A 20027-nucleotide genomic window follows, 5' to 3' on the forward strand; every position below is an offset into this window, starting at 1 on the left:
TAGTGGGAACGGTCGCACGGCAGTTTGACTTGCCGGCGTGTAAAAACTAGCCGGATAACCTTCCTAATCAGGTTAGGGCAATACTCAATGGTGAAACAATCGGCGATTGTGGTGTAATGGGCTGGCGTGGTGGCCAAGTTGTACAGTCACGTGACTGTACAACGTGCTTTACTGATGGCGGAGTAGCAACAGTTTTGATAGTCCTCAAGCAACAGCAACAGATCAAGACGGCATTGCTTCAAGATAGCGAACAGAGTGCTAGTTGTGCTCGAAACCTTCTATTCTTCCTTTGTTACTGTTTCTGCGACGTGCTGCAGGCAGTCCTGCGATCGATTCTGCTACAGCAACTACACGCCGACCTCCATTGTTTGGTTTGTTTGTGTTGTTGTTGTTGCTGTTAGCAGGCGAGCGAGACATCGTTACGACCAGAGCACCGCGCCCATCTACCGGCCCCTGGACAGGCCCCTATGCGTTCTAGTACGTATACGCCAACGAATTCGATCCCCGTACACCACAAGACTAGAACGATCCTCGAAGCTTAGTGATGTGCCCATTCGCCGGCGGCTTAATGTGCCCATTGGCATGTCCGTTGGTATGTCCATTCATTGTTTCCGGTTCAACACTCTTAACGCGTCGCGTTGCAGCGGCCACCGTGTCATCATCGCCGTCCTGAAGCCGGGAAGAGATTTGCGCGCCATTATCTTCGACAACGGTAAGGCATTTACGCGGTGGAGGCTTCCCGTACGTGCCAGGGGTTTCGGCATAATCCGGACGCACTGTTTTTCTGCGGTGAATTAGTATCTGCGCACCAACCACGATTTGTAGCTTAGGGTCCCATACCGGGGTGTTTTACCCGGCTGCGTGCGGGTGACTGTTATGCTGAAAGGAGCCGTGCGCATAAGAATAGACTACAATAATGAGCGACTATACGCGACAAAAAAAGGGGCAGCCCTCGGAAGCACTCACTGCGCGTTTTCGAAGGAATACGTCTGACCTGGATACTGTATTCCAAGACAGCATCAAAAGGAGCGACATCCTCTCCAAGCCCAGGTGCGGGCCAGCTGATGCTGCATCCAAGTGTCGTCACTGTCGTGAAAGAATCGCCGCTGGCGCTCATGCGCAGAAAGGCGGCAAACGCGTTTCGAGGAAATGCGGGGGGATTTAGAAGGCGTAACATAGCGGGGTGCATGAATTTGCATCTGCATCTCGAACCGGACGCGTCGTCGGGCGTGATCGAGGGTGCTGAGTATCACGGCGCAATCTACAACAGGAGAGATCGCTGTTACGGGTGCAATTGAGATATGAATTCTCAGACGGAGGAGTCTAAAACCGGTGTGACTGCGACGTCACAAAAGACAAGTGTGCGCTCAGCCTCGTGTGGGATAACTAGCCTCGTGCGGGGTAGCCTGTCACGCTAGCCGTGATAAACAGGATGCTAAATTGCGAATGGCCGAGTTTGCTTAGGAATTCGACAGACTTAATAGGGCGATCCCCTTTCAAAAGCTATACTACATGACGTGCCTGGGACTCTCTGAGAAAAGTGACTATCTGATCGCGATGAAATTCGCGGAGAAGGGAGAGATGGACTCCTAAAGTAGCGTCCGACCCGTCCTTCGCCGTCTATCGGGGGATACATAGTACCTACAGTATCCTAGTCCTTTCCCACCTAGCTTGCCGCGCCATCTCCTAGGACTCCTAAGGACCTTCAATTCGTCAAATAGTATCTGTTAACGGTGAGCCCCCAAAAACAAATAATGCTCGCCAGAGAGTGGCTTTTACATTCGGGAGCGAACCCGCTCTATCCGGTGCGGCAGAATAGAAATCTGGGTGGACGGTAGAGATTTCCCTCATTCACTATCAATCTTGATTTCACCTCACCTAGACCGTATTTTTCTTTTTTTCACCCTTACCTTAAATTCAAAACTACTCTTCTCTTTTATCTGACCACACTACGCCTACCTTAATCACGACCTTCACCTCTCTTACTGTACTACGCCTCGTTCTCTTCGCTGTGACTACGTCGCCAGCCTTTCTTCCTCTCGTTAAGATAGCCGACAGCTCCTCGGGTAAAGCCCGGCTCCTTTAGTAACTCCGCGGTGAGAACCTAGAGAATCTAGACCTCTATGATATTATCAATCGCCACTAGGGCGCGGATGAGGATAGCCTCCCTCCTACTAACTTCGAGGGCCTCGTCTAACAATTTTACCTAGATAATTACCGGGAGGTGGGACACCTACGTAATGTCGTGGGCCGACTATAAGAAGAAGCTACCTAGACTACGCCGACATAAGGAGGAGGTGAAGGCTAAAACTCAGAAGGAGGAGGCGAAGGCTAACAACACTCAGAAGGAGGAGGCGAAGGTGCGGCGACGGATAAGTCAATAACTTAGGATGAACTTCTAGAAGACCTAGAGGACAGACTTAGGCGTCTCCTACTCGCGAGGGGCGGTAACTTCGACGAACTCCCTGACTTCTTACGCGATATTCTCATCCGTAACCCACCGGAGGACTACAACGATAAGGATCGCGCCTATAAGAGGTTTGGAGATTCCACAGAACCAGAGGCGATATACGACGAAGAGACGTACGAAGAATTGGCCGAAAACGACGAGGGCGAGACGCACCCCCCCGGCCCCCCGCCCAATACTCTCCCGCCTAACATTTTCCCGCGCAACCCTCTCTTACCCTATGAGGTAGATAGAGCCATTGAGTGAGTGGTCGACGCAATAGGCCATAACCGTGCCCAGCAACAGTTCGAGGAGTACCGTCGTACCTTCAAGGAAATCCTCTCCAAATGCAATACGGGCGACGAGACGTTAGAGAATGCGCTCAAACTATATACGGACAACATATCCTACCTTAAACCGCGCCGAAGTGAGATTGTGGACTACATACGGAAGGAGAGCTATGCGACTAAAGAGGAGGTACGTCGGCAGTGTCTCGCACTATCGACGACCGTAGAAGAGATCTAGGATAACTAATTTATGGTCTGGGCACTTACGCAGTCCCTCCAAGGGTAAGATGAAGCCACTATCTTCGAACACAGTCCTGACGACACTTACGCTGACTATGTTAAACCGTCCCTCTCGAGTGAGGATGGGTTAGGAATTCCCACTGACGATCACTCTGGCCGGGCTCGGCTGTTTTAGACTGGCGGCGACAACCGAACTGACCTCAAGCGCCCTGCGTCCGAAGAACTAGGCGGCGGCCGCGTTCCTCCTCCTACGCCGGCTGACGATGAGGATGACGTGAAGTTTGTGGCGAGTACCACTATCCCCGTTGCCGCCGCTCCCCCTACACTAGCTGACGACGAGGACGACGTGACGTTCGTATCGAGTACCACTATCCCCGCCACCTCGCGCGGACTTAAGCCCAGACCGCTTAATCATCCCTCTCCCTCCGGTCACGGTCCGGTTACCCAGTCGCTATTAGAGGCTATGGAGGAGTGGGATAAGCGATTAATGCTCACCATTAGAAATACGGAGACGTATAGTACTTAGGCCCGCTTTATCCTACGCCCTATCCCCCTATACGTCTACCTACCTCCCCCTTATATATAGTAACTCTACACATACTAACAGGAGGCTGTCCGCGTACTCTTTAGCGACCTTGTCTACGGGAAACGTGGCGCACTACTGCATGGTGACCCTAGTATTGGTAAGACGCCCATTACCGTGGCACTACTCAGCCTCTTCTGGCGTATGCGTCGTTTAACTGACCAGAAGAACCTTCTCCCTGATAAGCTCCAAGCTAACGCTACGTTAATTTTGTGCCCATCTAGCCTAGTGGAGAATTAGGTCCTCGAACTCTAGAAGTAGGAACCAGAGTCCGACCCCCTATATCGGACCGGGGGATATCTACCGGTGGGGACAGTGTGGTGGGATTCTCGTCCTTGGTATAGAGGCTTTCCGGGAAGGTGTTGGCGACGAGAAAACAAAAGATGTACTCATCAAGAAGCCCGCCCTTGTGTTCATTGACGAAGTCCACCGGGTGAAGAACCCTACGACAAACCTAGCCCGCGCGGTAAAACTTATCAAAACCCCCCATTGCGTCGGCCTGACCGCCGACTTCCTCAGTAACACTATCGACGAGGCTTTCGCTCTCGTAGAGCAGGTCGCTGCCGGCTGGTTCCCTACTAGCTACCGTCAGAGCGTCTGCGCTGGAGATACACTATAGTAACGATAGTGTCATCACCTTCTTCGGACGACGACGAGGATAACGACGACGGGACTATCCCCGCCGACGGTCGCGAAGTGGTGACCAAGGCTATTTCCAAAATTTTCCGGGACCACCGAAACTGGCCAACTCCCACGCTTTTCGCGCCCGACCTGTCATACCGCATCTAGATCGCCCTTAAGATTGTAAAGAAGGCCGTCGCTCCCCATCCATAAAAGGAAAAATGCCTGATCTTCACTCAGCATACTAATGAATTGTCTGGTGACGCTACTACGTGGTCAGGGGTACTCCGTCTCCTCCATCCACGGCGGAACGACCGCGAGTAAGCGAGTCCAGCTTACGTAGGACTTCAATCAGTCTGACCAGTCCGACGTGATGGTTTTGACTAGACGGGTGGGAGGCGTCGGCCTGAACATCCAAGGGGCGAGTCGCATCATCTTCATGGATTTCCAATTCAGCCCGTCAGAGGACGAGTAGGCGATCGGTCGCGCGCACCGCCACGGGCAGACGCAGCAGGTGACTGTCTACCGTTTTGTGGCTACGGGCACGTTCGAGGAGCGCATTCTCGGGATGGTGCAGATGAAGAGTGACTTGATCGCGGTCGCCAGCAACGAAGACGAAATCCACCGCGAGGCGACGACGAACCTATTCAAATCCTTCCAGTACGTCAACCCTACGGGCGCAAAGCTAACCCCCGACTACGTCCTTCGAGGTGATCCTTACGTTCTTAAAGCTCTTATGCACCCTCGCCCTCCCGCTGACGTAATTAAGGTTGAATCATACGGCGTACCATACGACCCCGCCTCACAGGGACGTCATCGGACCGACGACTACAGTGCCGCCGTCAAGACACAGGAGTTCACTCGCATCAAGACAGAAGCGTTAGGTCGTATCACAGCATGGACAAAGCTTGGAACTAGGAAGAGATAACCGGTGGAGGGCTGTGGAATATCACCATTTAGGCGTATGGCCTAATTAGGCCTAGCGTCTCATCACGTGACTAGTTAACGCTACTAGTCTATACTAGATCACGTGATATAGGTGGCGTTAAGGGTGGCGTTACTAGTGGTGTGATTTATTACTAATAGTGCTTAGAAATCCACCTTCTAGGTGTTTCTAGCGCTATCTAGTAGTGTTTTCTTTTGTCTATATAAGAGCGTTCTCTCCTCTCAGATAGTTAACTTAACTAAGCTTCCTAACAGTCACGTACATTACCTAAAAGGGTACGATCCTATGAGCCAATCTACTCTATGTCCTCCGAACAAGGGCAAAGATCAAAGCGAGTCACGAGGAGGAGCAAGATTGATCCAGGAAGATAGGAGTTGTGGGGGGCCGTGACCAGCGTTGCCAGGAATCGATTGCTCGATAAATCGATTCCTGATTACTCAGCATCGCACCTTAAGGAATCGATTCATCGAGTCTAAATCGATTCCCTATAACCTAATTGGCTAGAATGACGTTATTCCGTACCGACCTACCTAATGCGGTATAGGCCGTAGCTATCCTAGTGTTTCAGGTAATGCGCGGCCTGAAAAGTCGACACCGCAAGACGATTATGATCGTCTATAACCGTCCTCTTTAACTAACTAAAGACCCTCTCAAGTTTAGTAAATGTTATAGGTATTAATAGAGCTCAAGAAACCAACTCTCTCTGCATGAGGCCACTATTCAAAGAGCCAGTCGAGAGAATACTAAGGCGTAGTATTACCATCATGGAATCTAAAGCTAGGGTTCCGGCCCCTAATCCCTAGATCTCGATTATATTATGCATTCATTACTCTCTCGCTAGAAGAGTCGATCGTAAAATCTCCCCGAGAACCCTCTTATATAACCGCTTCCATCTCTTACCTAGTAATGCGTAGTAAGACGACGAGGGCGGCCATCACTACCATTTAGGGAGAAATTCATTATCACTATCGCCTAATTATCACAGTATAGAGACACAGAATATGTTTATACGTCGTCGTCTTAGGTAGTCACCCTTAAAATAGCCGATGATATATATTAACGCCCCTCCCACGTCCATCGTCAGTCTCTTAGTTACAGGATGATTAGTCTAGTATACGACTGAAGGGAGCCCGTAGCTTCTAGGCGGAGAGCATCCTACGGCTCTCGACTAAAATATACCTATCTAGTAATCGACCCTATACGAACCGATAAGAATATTTTATAGAGGCGTAATTATAATATAGCTAGTATTATTAGGTATAGCGGATATAATTACTTTATTAATTCCTACGAATTTATATAAGGCATATCCTTTCGTAACTCTAATTTAAGAGACGCTAGTATCATTATAATCACCGACTGAAAGGGCCGGTATTACGCGTAGTGTAGATCGAGGTCTCGTATCTATTATTATATATCTAAACTTAGATAATCTGGAGCTCGTAGCTAAAGGCGCTCTCCCTAAGCGCGTATAGATTTATTACTCCTCTACGGCGTAGGATAGGCGGATCTACGCTTATAATATAGACGATTAGTGTAGTGAGACTAATGAAAGTCGTACTATAACTCCTCATCGCTAAAAGTAAGACTCTACTAGGTACATTAGTTCACTTTACGGTAATATATTCTTATGAAATCTAAACGAGACTAGCCTCTTCGTATTCCTCACCTACGTCTAGCCTTTAGTAAGCGGATTGTATAAAACTAAATATCCTTACATTCCCAACTCCTAGCTAAAGCCGTGACTATGAGAGAGCCCGACTTCGTGTTACGAGCTGCTATATGACACGTGAGGTGTCCACAGGCAAACCCGCGGTGGTTTACTTAGTGATATAGTAGGGAGGGACGCTATAGCTAAGACTAGAAACTAAGTGTATAGTATATAGACCTATACGTATAGTAGATGATCGTGAGGAACTTAATTCTATATAACTATTATTAACTACGAGGAGAACTATATAGCTAAGTGCGGCTATATACTACTCGGGATACATATTTGATATATTACTCTATTAGACATATTAAACATATCAACATGTTTCTGAGCCTATCTAGGCATATTACTCTATTACCCCGCTAGGTTATGCTAACATGTTTACTAAGACACTAACGTCTGACATATTCTCCTTAGTCGACCTTCCTCCTTATCTTTCCCCTTAGCCTCCCATATGGTCGGTTCGTAACAGTGGATTTCTAAGCACTATTAGTAATAAATCACACCACTAGTAACGCCACCCTTAACGCCACCTATATCACGTGATCTAGTATAGACTAGTAGCGTTAACTAGTCACGTGATAAGACGCTAGGCCTAATTAGGCCATACGCCTAAATGGCGATATTCCACATGTGAGGGTTTGGAAAGAGTTCTGCAACTAGCTAGCTAACCTAGTAATAAGGAGGACAAATCTGAGGAGAGAGAAGGAAGGAATGGCTATCCTTCCTTTCTCCTTATATCCTCCAACGCGCCGTAAGGAGGTAACTATTGTCCTCACCTCCTTGCTCCTTTCCTTGCGTACTTATTCCAGCTCCTTGCCTTCCCTTGCGTACTTATTCTAACTCCTTACCTTCCCTTACGTACGGTGTCTCAGCTGTCAGGACTTTATATCCCTTATACCGTGTGCGTCTTGACCAATCAGGAGGCAGCATTTCGCCTGTACATTGTATAGGCAAATCTTGACTAATCAGGAGGCAGTATTTCCTGGCGTTGGTCTTGGCGCTGGTTCGCCAGAACCGAGCCTTCTCCTGGGTTCAACCCATCACACCACACTTTTTAAGGATAATATATAGATTCTAAGATAGATTTATCTCTTTATAAGTCTTCTACTATTATAGATTTAGTTTTAATAATCTTAAAAAGAGATATATCTACCCTAAAAATATAGACTTATACTTATATACTACTTAAATACGAACCTAAATATAAAGATAGATATTAACTTCTATATTATACGCATTATTTTCTCAATAAATCGCATAAAACTATAGTCACTATAAACTTTTAAAAACATCTAAAATTATAGTATAAGATTAAAGTTTAAGAGGATCCTAATATAGTTTAGTTATTAGTACTTTAAAATCTTTAAAGGCTTTATTAATAAGTAGCGATTTATAAATAAACGTATAAAATAGATTCTTAAGTCTTTTTAAAAGTACTTAATTAAGAGATTATTAATAATGTACTTATCTTATTAATTATTATATAAAATCTTTTATTTTAAACTATTAAATCACCTAAATTCTATACTTTTTGTGAGGGTTTAGAAAGAGTTCTATAACTAGCTAACTAACCTAGTAATAAGGAGGATAAATCTAAGGAGAGAGAAGGAAGGAACGGCTATCCTTCCCTTCTTCTTATATCCTCTAATGCGCCGTAAGGAGGTAACTAGTGTCCTTACCTCCTTACTCCTTCCTTACGTACTTATTCTAGCTCCTTACCTTCCCCTACGTACTTATTCTAACTCCTTACCTTCCCTTACGTTCGGTATCTTAGCTGTCAGGATTCTGTATCCCTTACACCGTATACGCCTTTAGCTAATCAGGAGGTAGCATTTCGCCTATACATTATATAGGTAAATCTTGACTAATCAGGAGGCAGTATTTCCTAGCGTTAGTCTTAGCGCTAGTTCGCCAGAACCGAGCCTTCTCCTGGGTTCAACCCATCACAATCCGCTTAGATACTGAATTTTGCGTTGTGGTCACTGCTAAGCATACTAAGTCTTTATCGATTAATTGATTGATCGAAAGATCAAGGAATCGATTCATCGATCAATCGATTGATCGATTCCTGGCAACGCTGCTGTTCACTTATGGAAACAGGGTGTGGCATGCTCTTAGATCGAGGGCACACACGAATATCGTGACTACAGATATAAAGATCTAGAGGTAGGTCTCAGATTGGACAGAGGAACGGCGCCACTATCAACGCTAACCTAGATGGATCTCTCCAGTCGATCACCTCAATTTCGGATCATTTCAGCATGATACGAATGGTCCTGCAGCCACTCATTTCGCACGTCGGCCACTGCGGTGGAGATTGAACATGCGTGGCGCCAAGGCAGAATGCTGAACTCCTAACTCCTAAACGACGATGCTTGCGACCCCCTCGTTGTGCTAAATGCTACTTGACTGATTAGAGCTTGGCGGGGTATCTCAGCGTCTCATATCTCGAGAGGTTCATGGCCACGGTACGCCTCATAGCCGCGATTTCGGCATCTTTTAGCCTACGACCTAGACCTTGCGATCGCGAAATTGCTCTGATTGGAGACGAAACGCTTACGCGCACGGCTAGGAGGGTTGAAGATGGTTCACCGCACGGGAGAACCAGGCAGACTAACCTCAGACGTAAATGCTATGTCACCTAATGTGGCCATCCAGTAGGCGAGTCAAAGCCTGGGCGATGACACGAGACAGCTTATTGTACTTATCTTAAGCGTCGACAACTCTTTGGAGATTATCGAGCCTTCAACCTTACAAGACGGTAGTCGGCAGTGACATTGAGTGCATTTTGAAACGATACCTTGGTAGCAGAGCCTCTCTATCTCCTACAAAGTACGGAGCCTTGAACCTGAAACTTCGTCATCGTCGGCCTCAAGTGATGACTTGTCAATCTTCCTGATGCCACAAGAAAGAGAATTTGTGGGTCAAGTGGCAATGGGTGAAAGGTGAAGTTCTGGCAAAAGGTTTAAATTCCAGGGTGGCGGCTGTCGAGTGCTTAAGTGCCTGCGGGTGGCTGGGAGTGCCCAAAGTTTAACAGTCTCGAAGTGTTCTCCGGCGCAAGTACAGTGTCTGGTGTTGTCATTTGAAAAAACTATTTTTCTGTCTGACAGAATTCTTGGCAGTGTTGACCAATCACAAGCGCGATGTGGAGGTCGCGCGATATAGGGTTGTTTTGCCATTTGTCATGACAGCGTGACCACCACCACTAACTTGCCTTTGTTCCCCGCACAACCCCTCACCACACATGCACAGAGCACTCAAACACGCTGAACTTGCAACTTTTCAACTTTTGAACTTTTTTTTTTTTTCGATACAGACCACCACCCAAGCTTGACCTGCATGGCCATGTCACCAGAAAGTACATGTATCGAGTAGCGAGTATGGCCTAGACTGGTGATACTCTCGGTGCATTCCACACCCAGACCACCTGCTTGTCGTTTCCAGCATTGGGACCCTCTCGAGGCAATATGAGTTCTCGACATCTGACGCTGGAACGTTCAAAGACTTGCTCCACCAGACGCAGTTGGAGTCCCCGTCGGCGGGCGGCCTCATCGAGACCTCGCAACGCCGCTATTTCTTGCTCACAGTCCACCTGGTGCGGCTGCCATTGTAGGCAGAGGAGGGTGAGCGACGGCGTCTGCGTCTGCCGGTTGATCAAAGAGAGCAACGCTACCCACATGTTCTTCAGTCGTCGACTCTTTTGATGCTCTTTGAGGTACAGCGTCAACTCCCGGAGCCGCGGGGGAAGAAGCATTATGCTCACGTTGGAGTCCATGATTCGTGGCGGGAGAATCCACGTCGAGGGCATCCGCAGCCGCACCAAGCGGCGCAATTGGGTCATGTCGGGCCTTCGTTTCCGATCCAAGGGAGTCGACGAAAAGAAGTCCAGGTCTTGGAGCGTGCTGCCCGCGCTTTCACCCAGCACCTTGACAATGTCGCACTCTTCTCCTTCGTCCTCGTCGTCTTGAGGCCGCCACAGTCGCAGCCGTTGAAGGTGCGTACAGGCCCGGAGCAGTGGCAACAGGTCCCAGCGTCGAATGAAGACAAAAGCGAGATCAAGATGGCGGATCGGCAGGACCGTGGGACACCCGGCTTTATTGTTGACAAGGCCGAACCGGGCGTCGACCCCGAACGCCGTGAAAGTCGTCAAGGACGGTTGCAGGAGAAAGGGGGAAATCGGCACTTTCTCCTCGTCGTAGGTGCTGCCGATGGTGATCTTGGAGAGGTCGCCGAACAGCCCCTTGGGAATGGCGAAGTTCATGAGGTAGACGACGGGAAGGGGGGTCCAAGGTAGATCCAAGCGAAGCTCGGTCAGCTGGGATAGCTGCAAGACCAGCAAGGCAAGCCGGTACTCTTCCACCAAGCCAGCTTGGAGACTGCGCTTGAAGTTTTCGTCCCTCTTGGCGAGATAGTTGAGGAATGGAGTGGTTCGGTCTCGGGGGAGTGAAGGTAGACAGTCTCGTACGAAGTCGCTCTGAGTGTGGTCGCCCTGATCGTCACCGCCCTGATCGTCGTCGTCGCTCTGAGTGTCGTCTTCGAAATCATCGGGGGCTTCGACGCTCAGGGAGCGAACGAGACCGGTGAGATCGTGGGAGCTGGAGAAAGATCGTAGCAGCAGCGAGACACCCTTCGCGTCGGTGAGGCGGACATTGCGGTAGAGCTCCGGGGTCCCGACGAGGCGGGTCCGTCGAGAACAGAGCGCGAAGTGGCAGATGTCCTGCTGGCCCCGATTCGCGACGAGTTTGGCGATTTTCAGCAGCATCTCGTCCGGCAAGACGTCGATCCCTTGGGGTGCCATTGTTTAGCGATCAACGTCCAGCCGGGGCCGATCAGCAAGTCAAGAGCTGATCCCGAGATCTCGTATGCTTGCGCGTGGCTCCTGAGAGGTTGGATGGGGATGAAGGAAGGGTGAGGAATAAATACAAAGTGAGGACCTGTGCTAGAGGACCTTGATATTGAGGAAAGTTACGCCAAGGAGGCTGGGCATCCAGGAAATCATGTGCCAGGACAGTTGAACTTCCAGGGGGTACTTCTCAAGTGCCCGTCGAGTGCCTGCGGCTGCCCAAAGTTTAAATTCTGGAGGTGCTGTCGAGCGCCGGCGAGTTGTCCAAAGCTTACATTCCCAGGAGTGCCCTTGACCTTTTCCTCTGCCCTTGACCTTTTCCTCTGCCCTTGACCTTTTCCTCTGCCCTTGACCTTTTCCTCTGCCCTCTGGCCGGCGCTCACTGACTTGACTTGACATGACACCCTCACTGCCTTGCTGCCGCATCTCGTCCGTCTTGCTCGTGCACCGTGGATCGTGCAGCGCGCATGTCGTGTAGCCAACGTGATGGCGTGCTGGCGTGCTGGCGTCGTTGTCGGAGTTGATTTCCGTAAACTTGGGCGCGGGCGTGGTTGTCAGCGTGGTTGTCGGAGATGATTTCCGTAGCCGTCGGCGTGGCCTTTCCCGTGTATTTACCTATCCTACCTCTCTTCATAACCTAGATTATGCTTAACCGGATATAGAGCCCTTATCGCAGTCAAGGCTGAGGGTAATCTTAGGCTAGATGGTCTTCCTCGGTACTATGTAGATACTATAGGTCGTCTTTAGAGGCTAAGGCTAATCTTAAGCTAGACAGTCTTCATTAAAGATATTATAAGTCGTCCTTTAAGGCTAGGGGAGATATTATAAGTTACCTTTCGAGGCTAAGGTTAGTGTTACGAGCTACTATATGACACGTGAGGTGTCCACAGGCAAACCCGCGGTAGTTTACTTAGTGATATAGTAGGGAGGGACGCTATAGCTAAGACTAGAAACTAAGTGTATAGTATGTAGATCTATACGTATAGTAGATGATTATGAGGAACTTAATTCTATATAACTATTATTGACTATAAGGAGAACTATATAGCTAAGTACGGCTATATACTATTCGGGATATATATTTAATATATTACTCTATTAGATATATTAAATATGTTAATATATTTCTGAGCCTATCTAGGTATGTTACTCTATTACCCTACTAGGTTATGCTAATATGTTTACTAAGACACTAACGTCTGATATGTTCTCCTTGGTTAACCTTCCTCCTTGTCTTTCCCCTTGGCCTCCCATATAGTCGGTTTGTAACAGTTAGGATAATCTTAGACTAGACGGCCTTCGTCATTATAGATAGCCTTCGTTATTATAGATATTACGTTAACGTAGCTATGGTAAGTCGTCTTTCGAGGCTAGAGATAGGCTAGAGCTAGACGGTCTTATTGCAGTAGAGGCTAAGGATAATCTCGTAGCTACGGCTAAGGAAAATCTCGAGGCTAAGAACGCTGACCTTTATAAGGCTACGATTTACATCACTTAGGGCGCTTTTAGACATAGTGGCTAGGCTTAGATTATAATAGAGTAGATTACTGTCCTATAAGAAGGTAGTAGATGCGTTTAAGATAACTATTAAGGAGTTCTTTCATAGAGAGAGCCGTTAACCTTAGTTAATAAAGCTCCCTATCTAGAAGAATGGCCTTCCTCGTTATAGATATTACGAGTCGTCTTTAGAGATTAAGAGAAATCTCGAGCTAGATAGTCTTTATTACTATAGTTCGGTAAGTTCTCTTCTTATAAGTTATTAATCCTTCGTAGGAGAGGGCGTAGAGAAGATAATAGCGTTTTAATTCTATAGGGGTAGGCTATCTAGGCTCTAATTAATAAAGACTAGGTATCTTTTATAGCCTTCCTTATTAGAGATATTATAACTTATTTTTTAAGGCTAATTCGGGGCTAAGGATAATCTCGAGCTATATAGTCTTCCTCGTTACTATATAGATATTATAAGTTATTATAGATAGCCTTCCTTATTATAGATGTTATAAGTGATCTTTCAAGCTATATTAACTTCCTCATTATAGATATTATAAGTTCTCTTTTAAGACTAAGGGTGAGAGTAATCTTAGACTAGATAGTCTTTCTTATTATAGACGTTACCTCGTTATAGAATTTATAAGTAGCCTTTCGAGGCTAAGGCTAAGGGTAATATTAAGCTAGATAGCCTTCGTCTGAAGTTACGGTAAGTTCCGTTACGAGGCAGGATAATCTCGAGCTAGATAGTCTTCCTAGTTACTATGTAGATATTATAAGTTATCGATGTTTCGAGGCTAATATAGGATAATCTGATTATAGATACTATCTCATTATAGTATAGATATTATAAGTTAAGGCTAGGGGAGATATTATAAGTGATCTTTTAAGCTAGATAGTCTTCCTCATTATAAATAACCTTCCTCATTACTATATAGATATTACCTTATTATAGATAGTCTTCCTCTTTATAAATGACCTTTCTCGTTATAGGTATTGTAAGTTTTCTTTTAAGGCTAAGGGTAAGGATAAGGGGCTGAGAGTGAGGATAATCTCGGGCCAGATAGTCTTTCTTATTATAGATATTTCCTCGTTATAGATGTTACCTTATTATAGATGGCCTTCCTGGTTACCGTGCAGATGTTGTAGGTTTTCTTTCAAGGCTGAGGGTGAGGGTAATCTCGAGCCAGATGGCCTTCCTCGTTGTAGATACTGCAAGTCGTCTTTCGAGGCTGAGGCTAGGACAGTCTCGGGCTAGATAGTCTTTCTTATTATAGATTTTGCCTTACTATAGTATAGATGTTGTAAGTCGTCTTTCGAGGCCGAGGCAGGATAATTATGGGCCAGATGGTCTTTCTTATTACAGACTTTACCTCTTTATAGATGTTACCTTATTGCAGATATTACCTTTTATAGATGGCCTTCCTCGTTACAGTGTAGATGCTGCAAGTCGTCTTTCGAGGCTGAGGCTGAGGAAGTCTTCGTCAGGCATGAATCTCCTTATTTGGACAGTCCTACAGCATCGTGTCAGTCTTAGTTTGGCCACAGTCACGAGCACGATGACTCTCGCCACATAAGTAGTAAGTAACGGTGAGCTGGGCACGTACGCAGTTTTTGCTCTTATATACACCACGATTGAACGGGATTCCGGCATTAGCGAGAAGGCGAGGAAGATTTTCTTCTGGAGACGTAGGCAGAGGGTAGAGGGCAGAGGGTAGAGGGCAGAGGGTTGAAGACAAGATGGTAGAAGGCAAGATGGTAGAGGGCAAGATGGTAGAGGGTAAGATGGTAGAGGGTAAGATGGTAGAGGGCAAGATGATAGAGGGCAAGAAGGGCACTCACACAATCTAAGCATTTTTTGACGCAGACCCACTCTGGCACTGTGGCACTGGGCACTGGGCGCTAGTGTCAGTCCTGCGAAGGCCTGGAATGTGGTCCTGGCCCAGTTGGCAGCCCCCTTGGGTCCTTGAGCCGCCCTTGACGTCGGGAGTATTCATTGGTACGCCCCCCTTCTGCTCTACCTGGCCTCGACAACCCTGCGCTCTCGCACCACCGTCCGTCCCTCGATAGTCTCGACCATTGCCCAGGCCTGACGCTTCTCTACCTGGTCTCCTCTGCCTGCTCTATGCTGCACTGCTCTATGCTACTGTGCTGGTCTGCGTTACTCTCCGCTGTTCAGCCCAAAGGCTCCCCGCACACCACCGTAACACAGTCAAGCAGTCCACCGCAGTCCACTGCAGTCTATCCAGCGCAGTTAAGCAGTCCACCCCCAGTTCATAGACGGGGCATTCAATCAATACCCCGACACCCTTATCTACCCTACGGGACATAGTGTGAATGATGTCGGGGCACATACAATGTCGGGGTGAATATTACTAGTTACAGCGCAGTCAGTACAGTGTTTTGCTTTGTTTTTGCTTTATGTTGCTTTGTTTTATTCTCGACGCCATTCACTGACTGACTGTGGCCAGCTCGTGGTCGTGCCTACAAGAGCCAAAATCAGCGAGTCTGAGGAGCACTTGGCGCAGGTGTGTCCTATCCTGTCCTTTCTGCATCTGTGGCCAACCCAAGACTGACATGATGCCGTAGGACTGTCCAATCAAGGAGCTTCGAGCCTGACGAAGACCTCCTCAGCCTCAGCAAAGAGGCAACATCTGAAATAAGGCAACAACAGCAACGAGGAAGACCATCCAGCTTGAAAGATCACTTGCAATATCTACACGGCAATCAGGAAGGCCATCCAGATTGTTCAGATAGACAGAACAAACTGTGAAAGAGATGGATACTTGATGGATATTTGACCCTAAGGCATCGTAATACCCATCCAAGTATCGTCCAGACCGTCGACACACCACCACAGCATTGCCTCTTCATTGGCTACTACTGGCAGAAGCTTCTCCATAGCTGGCTACAGGCCGAGGCTCTTCATTCTTTCCATGATTAAGCATTCGCGCTGCGGAGGATTGTCTTCTCCCCGTGTGACCGTTGACGGCGCCAGCCACTTTCAACGGCATGTGCGAGAGAGCCTGATCGATACTACGTCGGAGTTATATACACATCTGGCGCCCGCTGTTGCATAACACGGGACTGTCGACCTAGAAGGCGACTTCAGACTCAAGCACCTACTTAGCGACTCCATCTACCGCCGCTACCGTAGCATAAATCGAACGCACCGCCGCCATTATAGCGGCTGAAAGACCTCACCTCCACCGCCGCCCATCCGGAAATCAACTCCGGAAAGTAGATTGGCGGTCTGGCCGGCCGGCACCCTCTTCCTGCACGAGCTGGCGCGCTTGGAGGTACAGTGATCCGATCGTAAGGAACTACTCGGCTATATCGACGTCGACGAGGACTTCATGTTAGATTAAGCATGATGGGTCGTGAAGAGAGGCAGTACAGGCAAATACACTCGAGAGTAAGTGGACGCCTACGGCCACTTACTCGGCCACGGCCACGAAAATCATCTCCGGTAACGACGTAAGCACACCATCACGCCATCATATTGGCTGCATGACATGCGGCCTGCACGATACACGATGCGCGAGCAAGACGGACAAGATGCAGGTGCACGAGCTGCTTCAACAAGAGTAAGGGTATAATATTATGTCAAGGCATATCAAGTCAAGTCAAGTCAGTGAGGGTGTGCAACTTTTTGGCCTTTGGGAAAAAGGTGGCCCACGCCCAAGTCGCGCAAGTCAAAAAGTGTAAACGTCGGGCCATCAACACACTCAAGCGTAGGCCAGCGTAGGCCAGCATTCCTAGGGTTTAAACTTTGGATAACTCACCGGCGCTCTGGCAGCCCCTGAGAATTCAAACTTTATACGCGACACCCAGAACCTAGTACCCAGTACCTAGCGCACTCCGAATGCCGGAGAGGACTTCCGGAATTTCAACTTTTATCGCTTAGCACTCCTACGCGCTGGCTCTGTTGGCCACTTAGGCCCCTCCCTCACACCAGGAGTGACGAACGAGCCTTAATTCCGTCTTTCTCGAGGACGCCTACACCTCTATTTGCCATCTCTCACCACGAACCTTTCCTATTTCTCTTTTTCGTCGGCGCCTGCGCTAAATAGCTCTCGGACACGAAGGGCCTCTTTCCTATTACGTATTGGCGTACTTCGCGCCTATATATATAACCTTACGATGTTTTGTACTCTAGGCGCTCTATCCATCTTCATCTTTTTCCTCACACACGATAAATTCACCTTTTTTACGATCTTAGTGTCCGGAGCACTCTAAGTGTCGCTATCTTACGTGCGAATCAGGTATATTAGTCAGAATAAACCTTACCATTCCGAACAATCCTCTAGCGACTACTACTTCGGACACGGCTACTTAGGACACCGTTACTTCAAAAATCCTTATCCACCCTGCTGAGAAGAAAGAAGAGCCACCAAAACCCACGTTCGACATAACCTAGGTCCTCATTAACTGAGGAAATAACCAATTTCAAATGTCGCCATTCTTAACCCTTTAGGCGGCTGCCTTAAAGATCCAGACCGAAGAGTAAGGAGGAATCGTGAAATCCATGAATGCCGACGAGTTTAATGCGTTAGCTAAGGCGAATAGAGGCCTTAAGGCCGTAGTTACGACGTTCCGGCCTATCGATGCGGACAAGCGGGCTGAAATGGAGAAGTCTAGTAGGGAGTGGTTGATAGAGATGGTCAGCGAAGCTTCAGATGACGGCGAACACACAGCGGACAAGCAGTGGTACCGCAGAGTCGCGTAGGCTTACCGAGTCAACATCCATCAAGTAACAGAGGGTGAGAGTAACGGCTTGCTTCTAGATTCGAATACATCAACTTATGAAACATCCATAATAGTAGCATGCCCAATCTACTGCAAATCCGTCAAGTAAACCACGACTAACGACCATATCGACTCTAACTGCACCGAGTATATCGAGAACGTACACCAACACCGCCATCTTCGTGACTATAGTCGGAGGCCGCCTGACAGGCTCATGCCTGAGAAAACCGGCATGCAAAGGAGGCGGTATGCAAAGGAGGTTCCGACGGCTCAACAACAACCACTGTCGTTGCGGCGTGTCTAGCCACCACGGCATAGGTGCTTCATCCAGGGCAAAAATTCAAGACTTCTAGGAGACTTTAGAGTCAATTCCAACCGTCCTCGTGTCCATGTTTAAACTCGACAGCGCAGCTAAAAACAATGCCGGTCTTCCAGTGGGAGACTCGAGCCTCATTTTACACCACCTATGGCCTCTTCTTAACGATAATGTGCTCTGTAGGTGATTCCAGGCTCTGCCTGCAGATAATAATCAGCTGCCGATATTATTATCACTCGCGCTATAGCGGCGAAGTTAGGCTCTCTTATAGTCACGACTTTAGCTGGGAGTTAGGAATGCAAGGATATTTAGTTTCACATAATCCGCTTACTAAAGGCTAGACGTAGGTGAGGAATACGAAGAGGCTAGTCTCGTTTAGATTTCATAAGAATATATTGCCGTAAAGTGAATCGATGTACTTAGTAGAGTTTTACTTTTAGCGATAGGGGGTTACAGTACGACTTTCATTAGCCTCACTATACTAATCGTCTATATTATAAGCGTAGGTCCGCCTATCCTACGCTATAGAGGAGTAATAAATCCATACGCGCTTAGGGAGAGCGCCTTTAGCTACGAGCTCCAGATTATTCAAGTTTAGACATATATTAATAGACGCGAGACCTCGATCTACACTATACGTAACACCGGCCCTTTTAGTCGGTAATTATAATAATATTAGAGTCTCTTAAATAGGAGTTATAAAAGGATATACCTTATGTAAATTCGTTAGAATTAATAGAGTAATTATATCCGCTACACCTAATAATGCTAGCTATATTACAATTACGCCTCCGTAAAATATTCTTATCGGTTCGTATAGGGTCGATTACTAGATAGGTGTATTTTAGTCGAGAGCCGTAGGATACTCTCCACCTAGAAGCTACGGGCTCCCTTCAGTCGCATGCTAGACTAATCGTCCTATAACTAAGGGACTAACGATGGACGTAGGAGGGGCGTTAATACACATCATCGGCCATTTTAAGGGCGACTACCCGAGACGACGACGCATAAACATATCCTGTATCTCCATACCGTAATAATTAGGCGATAGTGATGATGAATTTCTCCCTAAATGACAGTGATGGCCGCCCTCGTCGTCTTACTACGCGTTATTGGGTAAGAGATGGAAGCGGTTATGTGAGAGGGTTCTCGGGCAGATTTCACGATCGACTCTTCTAGCGAGAGAGTAATAAATACACAACATAATCGAGATCTGGGGATTAGGGGCCGGAACCCCAGCTTTAGATTCCATGGTGGTAATACTGCGCCTCAGTATTCTCTCGACTGGCTCTTTGAACAGTGGCCTCATGCAGAGAGAGTTGGTTTCTTGAGCGCTCGATTCGAAGATCCCGTCAAAGTAGTCAATGAAGCTGGTCTCTTCGGCTGGCATGTCATTGAATAGTTGAACTGCGAGCTCCTGCAATAAGTTGCTACTGTTGTAAAAGGGACTGTGGATCAGTAACAGACGACATAATGACTCGAACATCTCGAGTTCCCAGTCACGAGAAGTCGCAGGCGCAAATTCGAGATCCCTAGATGCATCGACCCTGGGGTCCATTCCAGCGCGCCATAATTAAGTCTATGATCGAAAAGAACAGAGGGATTTAGGAGAAACTCTATAAGCTAAATTCGCCTGAGAACGGTTCTAAGGAGCCTCGGTCCTCTCTATCTACATTTATTAATTAAATCTAGAGATCTGAGCCCCGTACACTAGAGGACGTCTTCGATTACTATATTAATGGCGGCCCGACCCCCTTAATCGATTAGAAGGCCGAGAACCTATTCCGCTGG

General features: G+C 47.6%; 2 protein-coding genes across 2 annotated transcripts; both read left to right on the top strand.

Moving 5' to 3' along the window:
• Positions 1–2240: 2240 nt before the first annotated feature.
• Positions 2241–4345, top strand: PV07_08699 (uncharacterized protein; the record flags this gene model as incomplete). Its single annotated transcript, XM_016395893.1, has 7 exons — positions 2241–2360; positions 2390–2692; positions 2747–2923; positions 3149–3486; positions 3581–3656; positions 3786–4074; positions 4185–4345. The coding sequence occupies 7 exons, from the start codon at positions 2241–2243 to the stop codon at positions 4343–4345; spliced, it is 1464 nt and encodes a 487-aa protein (XP_016245749.1).
• A 400-nt stretch (positions 4346–4745) lies between these two features.
• On the top strand, positions 4746–5105 carry PV07_08700 (uncharacterized protein; the record flags this gene model as incomplete). The annotated part of the gene is made up of 1 exon (XM_016395894.1): positions 4746–5105. The coding sequence occupies one exon, from the start codon at positions 4746–4748 to the stop codon at positions 5103–5105; it is 360 nt and encodes a 119-aa protein (XP_016245750.1).
• Between the last annotated feature and the right edge of the window lie 14922 nt (positions 5106–20027).

This window comes from Cladophialophora immunda, assembly GCF_000835495.1.
Source record: "Cladophialophora immunda strain CBS 83496 unplaced genomic scaffold supercont1.5, whole genome shotgun sequence".
In the NCBI taxonomy this organism is placed as follows: Eukaryota; Fungi; Ascomycota; class Eurotiomycetes; order Chaetothyriales; family Herpotrichiellaceae; genus Cladophialophora; species Cladophialophora immunda.